Source organism: Dendroctonus ponderosae, unplaced genomic scaffold (genome assembly GCF_020466585.1).
Source record: "Dendroctonus ponderosae isolate FM_Combo_2020 unplaced genomic scaffold, Dpon_F_20191213v2 Dpon_F_20191213_3, whole genome shotgun sequence".
Classification (NCBI taxonomy): domain Eukaryota; kingdom Metazoa; phylum Arthropoda; class Insecta; order Coleoptera; family Curculionidae; genus Dendroctonus; species Dendroctonus ponderosae.
The window spans coordinates 12,453,772-12,469,851 of NW_026018508.1; the positions used below are offsets into that span (position 1 = coordinate 12,453,772).

Consider the following 16,080-nt stretch of genomic DNA (forward strand, 5'->3'; position numbering starts at 1 on the left):
GTTCTATTTAGAGCCACTTCGTGATTAATGTGAAGATATTTTGTGTTCTAATTGTTCACTTTCTACTAACACAGATTTTGCATCAATTTTAATTTAAAAAAACATATATAAATGCAATTTTTTTGGAATTTTATGAGTGGGTTTCACACACATAGTTCTCAAACACTTTATTCAGACAAACACATCTAGAAGATTCAGCTATTGAAGCCCACATTGGCCTTATCCTTGTTAGTTATATTTTTCTCGCGTACCTGAAGTCAAGATTTTTTGTTTTAAATTAAGAGAAAAGATTCTGTTTAAGATTAACGTATTTTTGGAATATTAAATCTTCTTTAAATATTGCGCCGAATTTTCTTTGAATAATGAGATGGGATATTTGCAGTATATTCCATAAGAACATTTATAGTAATTCCTTTTTTTGCAAAAACAACAATTGCTACAAGATTTTACAAAGAGCCCGAAAATGTCCAAAAAGGATCAGTGCATCAACTCAAAACAACTCAGTTAATTCCAGCTACCAAATAAAAAGTTCTGGTCGTTTTTGGACCAAGACAGTCCAGAATTTATCCCTTGCCTAAATCCAGGTATTTTTTTTAATACAAGTTAGGTCAGATGGTCTTCTTTTCATCCAAAGAATTGGCCCACGGGACGCCCTGTATATATCCAAATAAAATTGTGCGCAACTTCCCCAAACATTTCATGTTATCTGGGCATACTTAATATTTACTTTGTGTCCTTTTCAGATGAAGATGGTCCTGAAGACATTCCCTCTAACCCCAACCAGACTGGATCTCGTGGACATGAACTGCAGCCATCCACTCCCGAATTGCGCTTAATTCGGCTCTTCTCGCTTCTTCAGCGGCGGTTCCACCAGCAGGCGGGTTTCTTCGGCTGATTGTCGCCGATCTTCGGCGTCTTTAAACGTCGCGGTGTCGACGCCAAACATGGCGGCAACGGCGAGACGCCGACCTGGAGGAAGCGGCGACTCTGCCGAAGACGACATTGCCGCCATTGCCAAGCAGATTTCCGACACGGCTGAGGTCATCTACCAGAACTGGAAGTCCAGGAATTTGGCTCCTGCCGATTTGATCACCTGCCATGCTGCTGGTGATCCTGCCAAGTTGGGGTAGGAATCTTCTTGGTCTTCTGCATCATTCTTTCTTGAATGTTTCCATTGATGGTCATGAATAATTTTAATGGATCAGGCACTTAAGCCAATGTTAAGTCTCAAAGTTTATTGGCTGATTTTGAAAATCTTTTTTTTTGTTGAACACAATAAGGCAACTTGCTGCTTTCATCTTCGAAATGTTTTAAACGGATCTATTGGTTGTAAGGAAAGTTGAGCGAAAACATGATTGAAATCAATGTTCCAGTTAAAACGAATTTTTTTTACGGCAAAATTAATGTATTTGGCTCGACGGTGCTCAAAGCAACAAAAATCGAAATTTACTCGAAACAAAGTTCAAGCAGTTTTTTTATAGTCGCTTTATATTTTTAACCCGGTTTTGATGCATTCAATTTTCTAAACTTAGTTAGGTACACTGATTTTCCTTAAAGCACAATATTTTGCCATCAAAAGTGGCACAAAAAAATAAAAGTGAAGAAAGAAATAAAACTGATACAAGCATGATTAAAAGCAAAAAATAATTATTTGTTCGTTAAAAGTCGATAATATTTTGGACTATCTGACCGTACTGGAAATGCAAAATGCTCTCTTAACAAACTTGACAAAACACATTTTTTGGCTGGCATATTTTGGCTTCGAGAAATGTAAATTTGTGAGGTAAAATACATTAATTCGAAATCAATGGAACGATCTATAGAAAATTTTTATTTGTATGAAAAAAATATTTCATCTCAATATTAAAGAATCAGTTCTTCTCAAGCAGTTTTGCATCAAAATGCAGGTTTTCTAGAAAGCAAATCTAATTTAAGAGATATTTTGAGCGAAAAAACGAGCCGTCGAACGAACTAGTATGCGCTCACTTTTCTTAGTATATCCACTAAAAACTGTAACATTAACGATAAAATGCAGCAATGGATGTGTAATATACAAGGTGAGTTAGTTTATACCAGAAGCTCTGGCATAGAGAGTGACAAAGTTTCGGAACTTTATAGCCTTTTCCACCTCACTTCTCTTAATTTTTGAATTATTTAATAATTTTTGCCTCAGATCTCGCATGGGAACTCACCAGCTTTGACATGAAGGGAACGAACCGAAAACATACAGGGTGATGTTTTTTTGGTGGTCAAGGCGTCTTTTGCCCCTCAGAAACTTTTCTGCTGCGCCATTGATTGCATTCGATTTTAGAAAATATTTAGTTTTTTGCATTTTTATCCTAGCTTTTACCGTTAACGAGTAATTTGAAAAAAGTCTGACAACGTTTTATTAAAAAAAAATGTTTTATGAAACTAAAACCTGAACAAATTTTCCGATTTGCATGTAAAATTATTTGTGCGGTTACTGCACACAGCTAGTGAATGTAACTCGGGTTTGAATTTTTCGCTTCTTCTTCTTCTTCTTCAGACCTCCTGTTCTAAACTTTAAATGAAAATTAAAAGAATAAGTCAAAAATAATAAAAAAAAGTTTTTGGTGCGTGAAAGGAGTATCTATACATAAATGTAATAAATAGTTTCAGGCGCGAGTTCGCAAAATGATGAAAGAAATAATCGAAATTTTTAACCGAAAAGAGCCAAAAGAAGCCGCCTATCAAATAATACTTTGTTTAAAAGTGAAGGGCATAATATTAATTAAACGGTATTTGCAAATGGTCCAGTAAGTTGCGATTAAAAGAAGACCACAAAATCAAACAAAATAAGCAAAGTTAGAGTTGTTTTTGTTGTCAAAATGTTTACTCTTTAAAAAATTGAAGAGCCCCCTTTCTGTCAACCCAAAATTACACTTAAATCATAATTTTGTATGCAATTTCAACTACAACTTGCAGTGCCTTAGTAAAGTTTAAAGTAAAGTGAAAAGAACACGATAAACATTAAAAGACATCAGAAATTTTCCAACAGTTCATTTCAACAACCCCATAGAATAATTATCGATGGCCATTCATGAACGTAAAGGTTTTTCACCTCAAACGTGTATTTTCGTACGTCCAAACATGCATATACGTGGGGGGATGAAAATTCCATTTACTGTATGCCTTCGTGCCATTAAGTTAAAACACCCTACGTGCAACTATGTGTTCGGTTCCCTCAGGGCTCACCATCGATCTAATTTACTTTTCTATCGTATTTCTTGTAGAAGGAAAACGAATCGCCCGTAATATATCATACGTGTTCACATGGGATTGTTGGAATAATTCACATATGGGGTGTCAGTATAGGAGTCAAATATTGAAAGACCTTTGGGTAGTTTTGAAGTTAAAAATCCTGAAGGTTTTGATGAGAATACCGAAGGTGTTGCGATGCATGGGATAATGTTTATTTTGTCAATTTAATTAGCAAAATTAAAATGAAATATATACAGTATCTCAATCATAATACACCTCACTAGATTTAACATAGAAAAGCATTATTATAAAAGTCTCATAGACTCCAATAAATAAATCCACTGAGTTTATTTTCGGACTTTCTTCGAGGATGTATAAACTAGTCCAGTCGCCTCTGTCGTATCTCCCATGACGCTCCGTGTTTTTTGGTGTCGAATCGAGACGAAACGTGTCAAAACTGATAGGAAATTACAATAAATTAACGAGACTAACACGATTTCATTGCGGAATAATTTCGAAGTCAAAGTATGTGGCGGCACTTTTTGAAAATGTAAAAATAGTGCGAGAAAAAGTTTGAAACAGTGCATGGGAACGATTGTGTAACGGGATTTCGGTGATGTTTCGTCAATCCAGGCTGTGGATAAATTCGGTTTTAGTGCTGATAAATAAATAAAAACGATTGATTTGACAATGAATAGAGCATTTCATCAGGTTATTAATATGCGGTTTATAGTAAAGGATTTGGATGTTTGTTTGTTGAGACAATTTATTATCTGATTATTTTGAGAAGTTTATTTATCTGGATGCTTCAAAATCCAACATAATACTTCCATAATTAATTCTAGAGGAAAACTTACCTTTCTGTCCGTCTCCTCGCCATTCTAACTAGGAATTTCAGCAATTTTCTTTGACTTGGACTGTTTATGCATTAGCAAAATTTATATTCTGCCAAGTCCAGACAATCATCATCAAAGACGAATTTTCCGAAATGAATTTGATCTAATTTTCCGCACTGTCTCTGAGAATCTAAATCGGTCCCGAATTTACGTTGAGTAGATTGTGTGTGTGTGTGAGTATGTAAAGCGCAACGGTTCAAAAATAGCCCCGGATTCCACATAGGATATGACCAGGATGAAAGCGAGCCACGAGGTGAGTGGATTTTATGAGTTTTATCGAGAGATGAACATTTTATTCAATCGTTAAGTTGAGAACTTGATTTTTTTTCTTTGGCGTGTTTAGTCTGCCATTAAAACCGACCTGTGAACGTGGTTAAGGCCCAATTCAACCACGAATCTGATTATTTACCTTAGGAAAAGCTAATCGGTTGTTGAAGACGATTAAAGACCTCTCCCTTGACCAGTTTCATAAATTGGCTTATATTGAACGACAGCACTAAGGATGTGCAAAATCAATTTGCTTTCGTTGTTACAAATTTAAAAAATGGTAAAAATAATGAAATTTATATACACGACATGTACAGCTGCTGCTAGCAGTCAATGTGCGAAAACGATAATCATTAAATAATAGGTCGTTATTTTTTTGAAGCTATTAATTTTTACGTTCCACATGCTTTGGAAAGCTTCCAAGTGGATGCTCGGAAAATGGGAATTTCCCTAAATAAAATACGGGAACATGTATAAGCAAACGGGAAGGCGCAAAGCCATGTTAAGACTGAAATAAGTTTTGATGTGGGCCATGATTTTCGTGTACTCATTCATTAAATTATGAAATGCAGAAATTATAAATAAGGAAACTTTCAATGGGCGTCTGGATTAGGCACCTGATACCATACAGGCTTTTAAGGATTGTTTTTGGTTTATGATTTTTTTTGTTCGTTTTCTTTCGGTCTAGATCAAAACTACTTGAATATGTTCTGGTAATGTAATGCTTTTTTGCTGGATTACTGCAATAAGCATAGATGAAGATGGAGCACGGTTGGTCACAGTTTTTTAACGGCGCTCCCTGCTTTAAAATTCGTATCTGCGAAACTAATGCAAGCTGCAATTTGATATTTTCACCGAACTTTAAACGAAACTTGAGTCTGTCGATGCTGAAAGTTTCATTGAATTTCCTTGCAATCGGCAAGAATTCAGGGTTTTTTAAGGTTTGCACTCAACTGCGCTTTATGCTCTAAAAATTCGTACCTGCCCAACTAAGGCAATTAGCAATTTCCTATATCACCATCTTCAAAAGAAACTTAACTCTTGTGATGCTCAAAGTTTCATTGAATTCGTCAAGAATCCTGATTTTCTCCAACTTAGAAAGTACCGATCTGAAAATGAACAATTTTCCACAATTGCACACTTTTCACAGGACTCTTACCGATGCTGCAAGTTTCATTGATTTTGCCGCAAATCCTGAGTTTTGCCAGTTGAATAAATACTGATGCCAAAATGGAAGCTTTTACTCAACTGCGATCTCTTATTAAAAACCTCGCATCATCAAACTAAGGCAATCAGCAACTTTAAACTTTCTGGATCTGCAGCCGATACGTGACTCTATATATGAAAGTTTCCTAAAAATCGACCAAAATTCGGATTTTTGCTAGCCAGTAAATTCCTTCGTCTATACCAAATTGCGATCCCTGCTTTAAAAATTCGTATCTTCCGGATTAATCCAGGTAGCAACTTGATGTTTTCACCATCTTTAAAAGAAACTGGACTCTACAGATGCTGAAAATTTTATTGAATTCCCCCAAAATCCTTGATTTTCTCCATGTTAATGCAAACTGATCTCAAAATGGATGCTTTTACTCATCTGCGCTCTCTTCTTAAAAAATCGCATCTACCAAACTACAGCAACTAGCAGCTTGAAACTTTCACCATCTTTAACCAAAGCTCCGGTATCCTTATGCCGAAAGCTTAATGAAAAACGCTTAAATTCCCGATTTTTGTCAGCTTGGCAAGAACCGATTTCAAAGGCTGTTTCTCATCTGCGCTGTTTTCTTTAAAAATAAAAAAAATCCTGACGACAGATGCTGAGTCGCATTGAAAGTGCTTTAAATCTCATCACAATCAATGTTGGTTTCGCATTCAAAACATTTCTTAACAGTTCAACATCTGATTAAATAAATGCTTGTTTCTTTCAGATCAATGTTGAAGCCTCAGCCACCGGCAAAGCCGTCGATGGACTTGCTGGCCCAGGCGCCCAGCATGGACAATAATCGGCTGGAGAAGTTGGTGAAGAATTTCGTGCACGAAGACAAGGCGAGGTTAGCAGCTCAGGCTGCCGCCTCCAAAACACCCAAACCGATGCCCAGCAGCATCCAGTACGCTTTGCGAAAGTTCGAAAAAGGTTCCGTGGTCGAAAATGGCTTCAGCACCAATGGCCCGAAGAAACCGGGCCCGGTGGCTTCCAGTCCAGCAAAGAAATCGCCCAATTTTGGACAGATGACTGTTGAACAGGTAAGATCCAGAAGATTGAAGATACTGAGTGTTTTTCCAATCGGGAGCCCGTTCAGAGCAAAATAATAAGTTGAGTGAAAATTTAATTGAAATAATCACACAAACAAGACTGGACAAAAGAGCAGGCCATGGGGAATGAAGAACATTGAACATTGAATGAGTGGGGAAATTCAAGTAGTTTTGACACAGAAAGCGAAATTTGAATATCAGACAATTAGGTGCAAGATTGGGTCAAAATTTAATGTTTTCCGTACCGTTTTTGCTCATTTCTCGAAAGCAAAGTGAGCAAGAACCCTCATTTTTACATCATTCCTGAGATAACTAAATGGGCTTTTTAGAAAGTGAAGCATCGATATGGAAATGGCCGTTTGCTCACAAAAGCCGTGATTTCAAGAAGTTTTAGATTTGCGTGTTTTTTTTTTGAGTTGCAAAATTGACACAAACATGACGCTGCGTTTTTCGAAGTTTCTCGAGCCCCATTTGAGCCACAAAATTCGTTTCGGCATCGTTGGAAAGAAAATTGAAAATTCGATTCAGTCATAACAACATGAGTAAGGAAATTCGAGTAGCTTTAACCCAGAAAGCAAAATTTGAATATCAGACACTTAGGTGCAAGATTAAGCCAAACTTTCTTTTGTTCCGTCCCGTTTTTGCTCATTTCTGGGAAGCAAAGTGAGCAAGAACGCTCATTTTTACATCATTCCTGAGTAACTAAATGGGCTTTTTAGAACGTGAACCATCTATAAGGAAATGTTGGCAGTTTTCTCACAAAAGTGGTGATTTCAAGAAGTTTTAGATTTGCGTGCTTTTTTTTGAGTTGCAAAATCGACTCAAACATGACGCTGCGTTTTTCGAAGTTTCTCAAGCCCCATTTGAGGCACAAAATTCGTTTTGGCGTCGTTGAAAAGAAAATTGAAAATTCTCTTCAGTCATAACAACATGAGTAAGGAAATTCGAGTAGCTTTAACCCAGGAAGCAAAATTTGAATATAAGACATTTTGGTGCAAGATTAAGTCAAAATTTCATGTTTTCTGTTCCGTTTTTGCTATTTCTCGGAAGCAAAGTGAGTAAGAACGGTCATTTTTACATCATTCCTGAGATAACTAAATAGGCTTTTTAGAAAGTGAAACATCGATAAGGAAATGTTGGCAGTTTCCTCACAAAAGTTTTGATTTCAGGAACTTTTAGATTTGCGTGTTGTTTTTGAGTTACATAATCGAGTCATTCAGCAAGAACGCTCATTTTTACATCATTCCATGTTTTTATTAGCGTGTTTGTTTGACGTGCAGTATAGTTTTTGATGAGTTTCCCCAAAAGTTTCCTGTATTTCCAACAAAATGACGCAATAAAAATTGAAAAAGACGATATTTAGAAATGTGATGAATAGGAAGGAATGAGAACTGGCGAAAACCAATTAAAATTTATGAACTTTTCTAAGTACTCAACCGGACGTATAATTTTCAAAAAAGGACAATAAATAAATGCAGTGACTTAATAATGAAGCTATTTAATATTCACAACAACGTTTCAGTTGGCAGGTTTTCACGCGTACAATGATCCTCACCATTAATGCGTTTCCTTGCAACTTGGGCAATTATCTAACAAAATAAAACATGTTTAATTTGAACACTAGATAAAAGCCTGACAAGTTGACAGAATTTTTGGCCCAATTATAGCAGATTAAATTAGATTAGCCGTGACCTCTTCACCTCTTTGGCACCACACCACAATCAGTGATATAACGCAGACTTTGTTATGTGTTTTATCAATTTAACGCTTCATTATTCCCAGATAACGCAACAATAACAACAGATAATAGGCGATAATAGATGGACATTCTGAAATTGTTTTCTCGTTTCAAAGCGAGCTTTAGCCATCGAATGGAATTGTTGGATCGCGTTCCTCCTTAACTTAATAGCGTGACATTATACGGTATTTGACTACGTTTAGATTTTAATTAGGGTAATTACTTTTTGCGCTAAATTTCGCGTTGCATCATTACGCGAGGTATCGAAGGACGATCAATGATCGATCGGTTTTGAACATCAACGGCTGCTGCAGAAGAAATCACGCAAGGGCTATAAAAATAATAGAAAGGAGTTGCGTGTTGAAAACACCATCGTATCAACGATTTATAAGTAGCTGAGGAAATTCAGATGGTTGTTTAGTGAATAAAAACACGACTGAAGTGCCGGAATTGTCGCAAATTGAACTTAAACTTTCTTAGTGGCACAATGGGCCTCACTCATGAATAAACCGTAGTAAATGGTTTTACTTTAAATTTTTAAAGTCAAACCTTCGAAGTGTTTTCATCACACAAATTTCACCTGATCGTTCTCCTCACCTCACAAAGCATGTCCTTTATTTTATATTCAACCAGACAACAAAATATTCTTGTCTGGACTTGTTAAAACGTGTAGCACACAAAACACAACAGTCTAAATAACGAAGTAAATTATTTTCCTCGTACCTTTGGCTGCAAAGGATTTGTACTTTGTACATCGAGCAAATGCTCCATTTTTTTATTCATGATTCCCAATGAATGAACGGTATGAAACCTTGTGCACTTCAGGAGCTTTTTCTCCATCTGAAACTGAAGAAAATCCTGAATTTATTGAGCAAATCGACGTTTGCAATTTGAAACGAGCAAATCCGACGACACCAAATGGCATTTTCTAAGAAAAAAGTTTTAACTGCGATTAAATTAACTGAGTCAAGGTATGTGCCCTAATTAGTTAATAATGACCCAAATTCACCTGGGTAATGATGCCCCTGGATTATTTATGCGGTGAATAATAAATGGGTCGAGATGGGATAGGATAAACGTCTGCTGTACGTTATCGCATCCTGATTATTTCGCTATAATGGATCCGTTGGCTAATAAATGATTGATGAGGCCTCGTACATAGGAGTCGTTAATGAATTCGCGTGCAATAATAAGAGTTTTTGGCAGTCCATGCCATAACATTTTCCAGTTTTAAGAATCATGTGTTTTAATTAAATGAGGATAATAAATTGTGTCGATTTTTGACGCTTTGTCGCATTTTTCATCATCGTTTAGTCCTGCTCAACAAAGCCAGACTGAGTCTGAGAAAACGCTGAGTTAAAACTGTTTGGATTTTCCTCATCGAGGTACCACGTTTGTTCTCGTTTGTCGTTGTTTCATCCATGTGGTGCTGCTTTTTGTTTACTTCTGCTGTCTTCCTCTCGACATTGACTTTTAGTTTTTTGCCTGAATCCTCTGTGTGTTTTATAAACTGTGCTTTCGCTCTTTTACCTTGCGTTTGTTTTTTTAAGAAATATTTCATTGCTTATAAATGAAAGTATACACATGTGAATATATTCACAATTATACAGAGTGCGTCGGTTGAGAAGTTGAAGCGCAGATAACTACTTTTTTCTAATAGAACATCTGATATTTTATTTTTTAATTCTTATGTACATTTCAACTACTTTTTGTTATGCGAAATACGAAAGAAACATTGGATAGTTTTTAGGCTTTAACGATGAAAATTCGCGTTTTTATGGCGTTGATAAATAGTCAAATTTCTCCGTTGCCTTTTTTTAATAACAATTAATTTTTTTCCGATTTTTTCTGTACTCCTAAAACACCGCCAGACAACACCTCCAGAGGAAGGACGCCAATTTTGAATCACTCTGTACAAAATTTTTCTTAATTTGGCAGAAGAGACTACCAGTACTATATTAATATTTGGTGTGCAAAATCTTTATTGTTTAACCTACAGGGTGGTCATAATAATCGTACAAATTAATGTATTTTCAAGCTCAAAGCTCTCACTTTTTTAAATGGTCGCTCCTTTCATTGAATATTATTTTATCGTGAAAATACGAATTTTGCATCTTTAAAGCCGAATAACTAAAAAGCTATTAAATTTTCGTTCGTATTTTATATAACAAAAAGTAAATGGAGTTTACATAAGAAAACGAATATATAATAAATATACTGGTTTCCATTAGAAAAAAATATGTTTTTTGAGCTGCAACTTGCCTGACGCACTCTGAATAATTGTGAATATTTTGAAAATGTGTGCTAAACGCACATATTTTCAAAATACAGACTATGACAGATGAAAACGCTTTCTATCTACGCATTGTTGAAAAGTTACGCGGTAGACTTTAGATAAAATAAAAGATTGATAATTTTAGGAAATTTTGAGCTATATTTTAAAGTCGACAATCGGTTGTTTGTTTTAGTTCAAAACGTTTAGGCTTCAGGTGGAAAGAAACAGTGGAACTCTTGATAGATAAAGTAGTGGTTTTTAGCTAATAAAAGGAGACACTGATTGTGTAAAAAGTAAGGAAGAACATTCTTTATCAATCTGTAATAAAAAACGTCAGAAAATTCTGCCTTTTTCCGGGGCAAAACAATTTTGAGGCAAATACCCAACAAAACAGTTTTGGAAACTTGATATCTGATAATATAAAAATATAAGTCAAATACTGTCTAGTGAGGATTTTTAAACAAAAAATTAGTTAGAGAATTACATTCTTCAGTGAGAAAATAGAAAAAGATAACTAAGAAAATCCACGGTAAAATCAAACTACAACATTTGTTTATTATATTTTTGTTCCTTCCGGAAAATTGACCAGTTGCTCCTCTTCTATTTATACAGAGTGAGTCAGTTTATGACCGTAGATCGTTACTTGCAGACGAAAATCCTGAAACCGCTTGACTTTTCCCGTTTGACCGCAAAGTCATACAAAAACACACCGACACCAACTCGGACAGCAAAGCGAAAAACGCATCAAAACTCCGCAAAGCAAACACCACTAAATAAACCATCTGATTGTTTCAGACTTACTCATCACCACTGAACAAACCTACCATTGGTCAGAAACCTCAAATCTCGCCCAAACCAGCTCATCTTTCGGACACAATCGAAATGACTCTGCCACCCGAGCTGAGTCCCGGTTTGCAAACGTGGCCGCTCAAAAATCGAGTCATTTCCACGGAAAATGTGGGCAAAAAGTCTGGAAGTGGGCCGGGATTGGGCGCCAACACACCCGCACACACCAACAACAGTGCGCCCACCAACAGCCACTCACCCCTAAGTCCACACCAGTTTAGTCCCAGTTTGCAGACTAATAGTCCAGCTTTGAGTCCCGTTCAACCGGCCGCTGGACGGCTGTTTAATACTTTACCGCTGAAGTCATCGAAAACAACCATCGATGAGGTAAATTGTTGGTAGAATTTTAGAACACGATTTAATAGTGGGTAGTTGAAGCGACTGAACTAGACAATAACAGTGTGGTTTTGCTCAAATCGGAGCTCCAGTTGGAGTAGCAATAGAGTGGTTTCAGGCGTGAGAACCAAATCACACCAAATTTCAGCCAATTATTTGGTTCCCACGTTAAACCGTCTGACTGTCTACTGAAATAGTGTGTGTTTTGCTTTTAAATGTCTTGCAATAGATCAACAAGAAACGCTAAAAGAAAAAAGACTGGACTTTATTGAATTGATTGTTCGAATTTTCAAGATAACATCCTTTCCGTATTCTCTCTAAGAGAATCTATCGGGGTTCTAAGAAAAGGTCTTAATCCGGAACTGTGTTCGGTGATGTTAAAAATCTGTATCTTTGGCTACAAAAGTGACTTTTTGATGGATTCCGGCCTTTATAACAACTGCACCTGCATAAGATTTTCCGATGAATCTAAACATATTCTGGCAATCGGACTTGCCTCGTGCGCTCCAATTAAAATAAAGAAAACTTCGAGACGCTCTAATGTATGCAGTCCCTAATTGACTTCGTCTGTTAACAAGTGCTGAGTTGCAAGTTGCTGAACCGACAGCGACGGCCATTAATTTTAGCTGTTTTCGTTCGATCCATCTTACTGGAAATGTGTTGATCAGATTAAGAGAAAATGTGATTTTCTCAAAAATCGGCCAAAAACTGAGCTTTATTCAAATTTCATAAAAGTTCACGATTTCTGCATGATTTTGACCGAACAGGTACAGTGTCATTCTGTATTATTATGTAAAGACTATTGAGTTCGTCACGATTGAGAATTTTTAGATATGATATAGTACGAAGAAAACCATGAAGTTTTTTAGAATCTCGATTTTCACTTTTTCGTTCTCAATTTATATTCACTTTTCTTTATAGAAAATGTTCACAACTTTGAAAAATTGATTTAGTTTGGTCTGTTTTCTTGCGTTTAGCTTGGAAGAACTGTTAAAGACTTTGGCTCTGTTGCCCCGAAGGAAACGATCTTCAAAATGCTCTCTTTTTTGATAACGAATTTTTCGGAAAAATATGCATGTGCTTGGAAAACCTGATTCACTTTAATAGCGGAAAAGGCACAAAACGTGTTTTAATAAAACGGCAACAACATGTAAGACCAGTCAATAGGTTTTTAAGATTTTACGTAAAATTGGTTTTTAGGTTCTCAACTTTAACACTGTGTGCGCCAAAAATAAAACATTTTTAAACACATTTTCACAGATATTTTGAATTTTTTCTAGAGATCGTGTTTTTGTTCTAGTTAAAAGGCCAGAACATTAAGCGTTAGTAAATTTTGAGCGCACCATCTGGAATATGAAACGAAATTCTCCATATACTACAAAACCATGTAATTTTTTATAAACTACCAGTACTTTATATTTATTTTAACACTTTAATCGCAGATGATCGCGCAAACTGACTTAACTTTTTTTTAAGAAAAAAGTTCTTCAGAGTTCTTCAGAAAAATTACGTTTTTGGTAATATCGGGAGCATGTCAGATGGATTTTAACGGAACTTGCTGAGCCATCAGTTTTATTTAAGGCGAGTATATTTGATAAATCTGCGACACTCATCCGCATTGGAAGAACGTTTGAGTGAAAAGATTCTTGATTGTCTTCGAACAAAAACTTGCATAACTTTTTCCTAGGCAGGTTGAATCAATTCATTTCTTGTGTCGATTAAACATGAACATTTTCCCGAAATGTTCGTGCTGTTGTTCAAATTTTGTAAACTTAATAGTTTTTGCGAAAACAATTTTTTTCGGTTTCCTTGCAGAAGCTTCCACCATTTGAGTTTGATAGAATACTTTTGCCGCTATACTGAACTCCACTAGTCGAGATTTTTTCACAGATTCATTACCAGACGTGGTATTTTGAATTTACATAATTTGCACCATTACGGAGAAGAAAACGCTCATGCGAGGCGTATGAAGCACTTGCAGAAGGAATTTTGGATAAATGTTTGGGCTGGCATGTTTCATAGCGTCCTTCTGAGTCTTGATGAAAAACTATCCCAATTTTTAATTGAAAGAAAAAATTAAAAAGGCCGCGAATGATCCAGAAATGATTAGTAGCACTCAATTCAATATTTCATATCGAATATCTTTTGCTTTGCCGATACCCGAATTTTTTTTTTATGAGAAACCGCTGTCGTTTACAGGATAATCACCCATTTTCAAGGGAGAATTATGCCTTTCTTGAGTGCTTGTTTACATTCTGGGCCCGTTGATCAAAATTATTTCATAAAATAAAATGATTTTTGGTTCTCTCCGTAATAGATTTTTACTGACACTCAAATCAATTGATATCAGTAAAGTTAAACATTTTTTGTGCATAAACTATGAATCCTACCGGATTTCCCAAAGAGTACCAAAACCTCTAGAAGGGATTAAAGCATCCATAAAAAAAACCCGAAGCGATTCGAGCTGCCAAGTAAAAAGTGCTGATAAGTTTTAGGATAAGTCTGGAAGTCGCTCAAGAATTTACCATTTTTCCAAAGCTGGTAGACGCGGCGGCAACTTTATAAAAAAATAAGTCGACCGTAAAATTCTAGCAAATTTACAAAAAACCATCATTTTCGTCAAGAACCTTGACCATCGATAGCAGAGGAACCGGAAATTTTTTCTGTACAAAAGTTCGGGAATATCGATTTCTTTTGAGCCAAATCATGGAGCAGAACCATTTTTGATCAGGTTCTTACGGGACACCCGGAATATCTTCCACATTTTGAGCCACAAAATTCGAGCATGCATTTACGTGCATTATTATCGATACTCTGTGTATTCTTAAATGGAAAAATCACAATTATCTGGTTTAGAAAATGCGAGCAACTCTCTTGTTTACGCGTGTTTATGCGGGTCTCAAATGTAACTCAGAGGTTTAAATTATACTTTTTTTAATTATACAGTGGTCGAATTCCGTCAAAAGTTTCGCTTTCCTACTTGGCTTCAATTTAAATTGGGCGCATGTTTTTTTAGAAGCCAGGCTTTGAAGGCAAAAAGAAGCAATTGACAACGTCTCCCAAATTATATTGAGGATGATCACACTTTAACGCAAAATAAAGGATAAAACGCGTTTTTTATTAATCTCGTAGTCAGTTAGTGGAAACACTGAGAAAAGTCCAGCAGAAGACAACTTCTCGACTCTCTCTGCACATTAGTTTATTTGTGCGTTTAAAAGTTCTTCTATTGTGCAAAAATGCTTTTCAAAAAGAGTCCAGTTATAAATTTCTGCGTAAATTTCAGGTAGCACTTGAGGAAAAAAGGCTGATAAACGCGCTCAAAAATGGGGACGTTGTGAACGAGGAACCCATCATTACTCAAATACCCAGCAAACATATAATTCGGGAACCCGAGAAGGCTTCAGAAGGCACCACGAAATGGGGCCTGAGAAGTACGTCCAAAAGACCCGAACAGCAGGTGAGCCAATCAGCCGCTCGATTTTTCCTTTAGGGAACTTGAAGTCTCCTCCTCAGGTACCTCATCCGGAACTGACCTCAAGCCAAAGACTGCATTTGCGCCAAACAGCAGCCAATCCCGTCAGGCCTTTCCTCACACGTGGCTCTGTCGCTGAGCGGGTGCTGATTTTCGAAAGATGTCCCAGCGATTTGTTGCTGGATAAAAGAGTGCGAGCGCCGGTACCTCAAACGAGTAAACCACAGGTGGGTACCCAGTGCTAGGATTTTTCTTCCATTAGTCAGAGTCTGGATAGTAAAATTATTCATTGTACATACTTTCCTGACTGTGTTTCAATTCTAAATCAAAATTAATTCCTGGGTTTCAGTCATTTATTGTCTCTATTTATCAATTAAATGACACCCTAAAGTTTACTCTCGAAGAAGATAAAGGAAATTCTATAAACTTTCTAGACCTAACAATTAATTATGATAACAACGGGGAAATCAAAACAAATTGGTACACAAAGGAGGTATGGTCTGGTAGGTACCTGAATTATCAATCGTACGCTCCAATGAAATATAAAAGAAGTGTAATAACGGCACTTACAGATAGAGCCATTAAATTGTCACATTGGGAGTATAGAACAAAAAATCTTGAAAAAATTAAAAATATATTATTAATAAACAACTATCCAAGGTCATTTTTTGAACCAATCATACAGCAAAGGATAAATAAAATATACAATTCAACTAAATGGAAAAACATAAATAAAAGAAGAGAAGGTGATATCAAGTATATATCATTACCATATATT

At 36.2% G+C, this 16,080-nt stretch overlaps 1 protein-coding gene and 1 long non-coding RNA gene across 7 annotated transcripts in view; one reads left to right on the plus strand and one right to left on the minus strand.

Annotated features, from left to right (window-relative positions):
• Positions 1-16,080, plus strand: part of LOC109537413 (serine/threonine-protein phosphatase 2A regulatory subunit B'' subunit beta) — a 46,540-nt gene that overhangs the window by 21,990 nt on the left and 8,470 nt on the right. For 4 of the 6 annotated variants that reach the window (XM_019904135.2, XM_019904136.2, XM_019904133.2 and 1 more), the window contains exons 2-6: positions 744-1,126; positions 6,311-6,626; positions 11,444-11,821; positions 15,114-15,287; positions 15,344-15,529. In XM_019904135.2, the coding sequence (XP_019759694.1) occupies positions 945-1,126; positions 6,311-6,626; positions 11,444-11,821; positions 15,114-15,287; positions 15,344-15,529 (1,236 nt within the window). In that variant the 5' untranslated portion in view covers positions 744-944. Of the gene's footprint in view, positions 1-743; positions 1,127-4,291; positions 4,372-6,310; positions 6,627-11,443; positions 11,822-15,113; positions 15,288-15,343; positions 15,530-16,080 lie in introns of those variants that run through there. The other 2 variants (XM_019904137.2, XM_019904138.2) reach the window with 2 other exon arrangements.
• On the minus strand, positions 3,413-4,282 carry LOC109537416. Its single transcript, XR_002171919.2, has 2 exons — positions 4,080-4,282; positions 3,413-3,679 (listed from the first exon to the last, which is right to left on the minus strand). It is a non-coding gene; the product is annotated as an uncharacterized LOC109537416 (long non-coding RNA).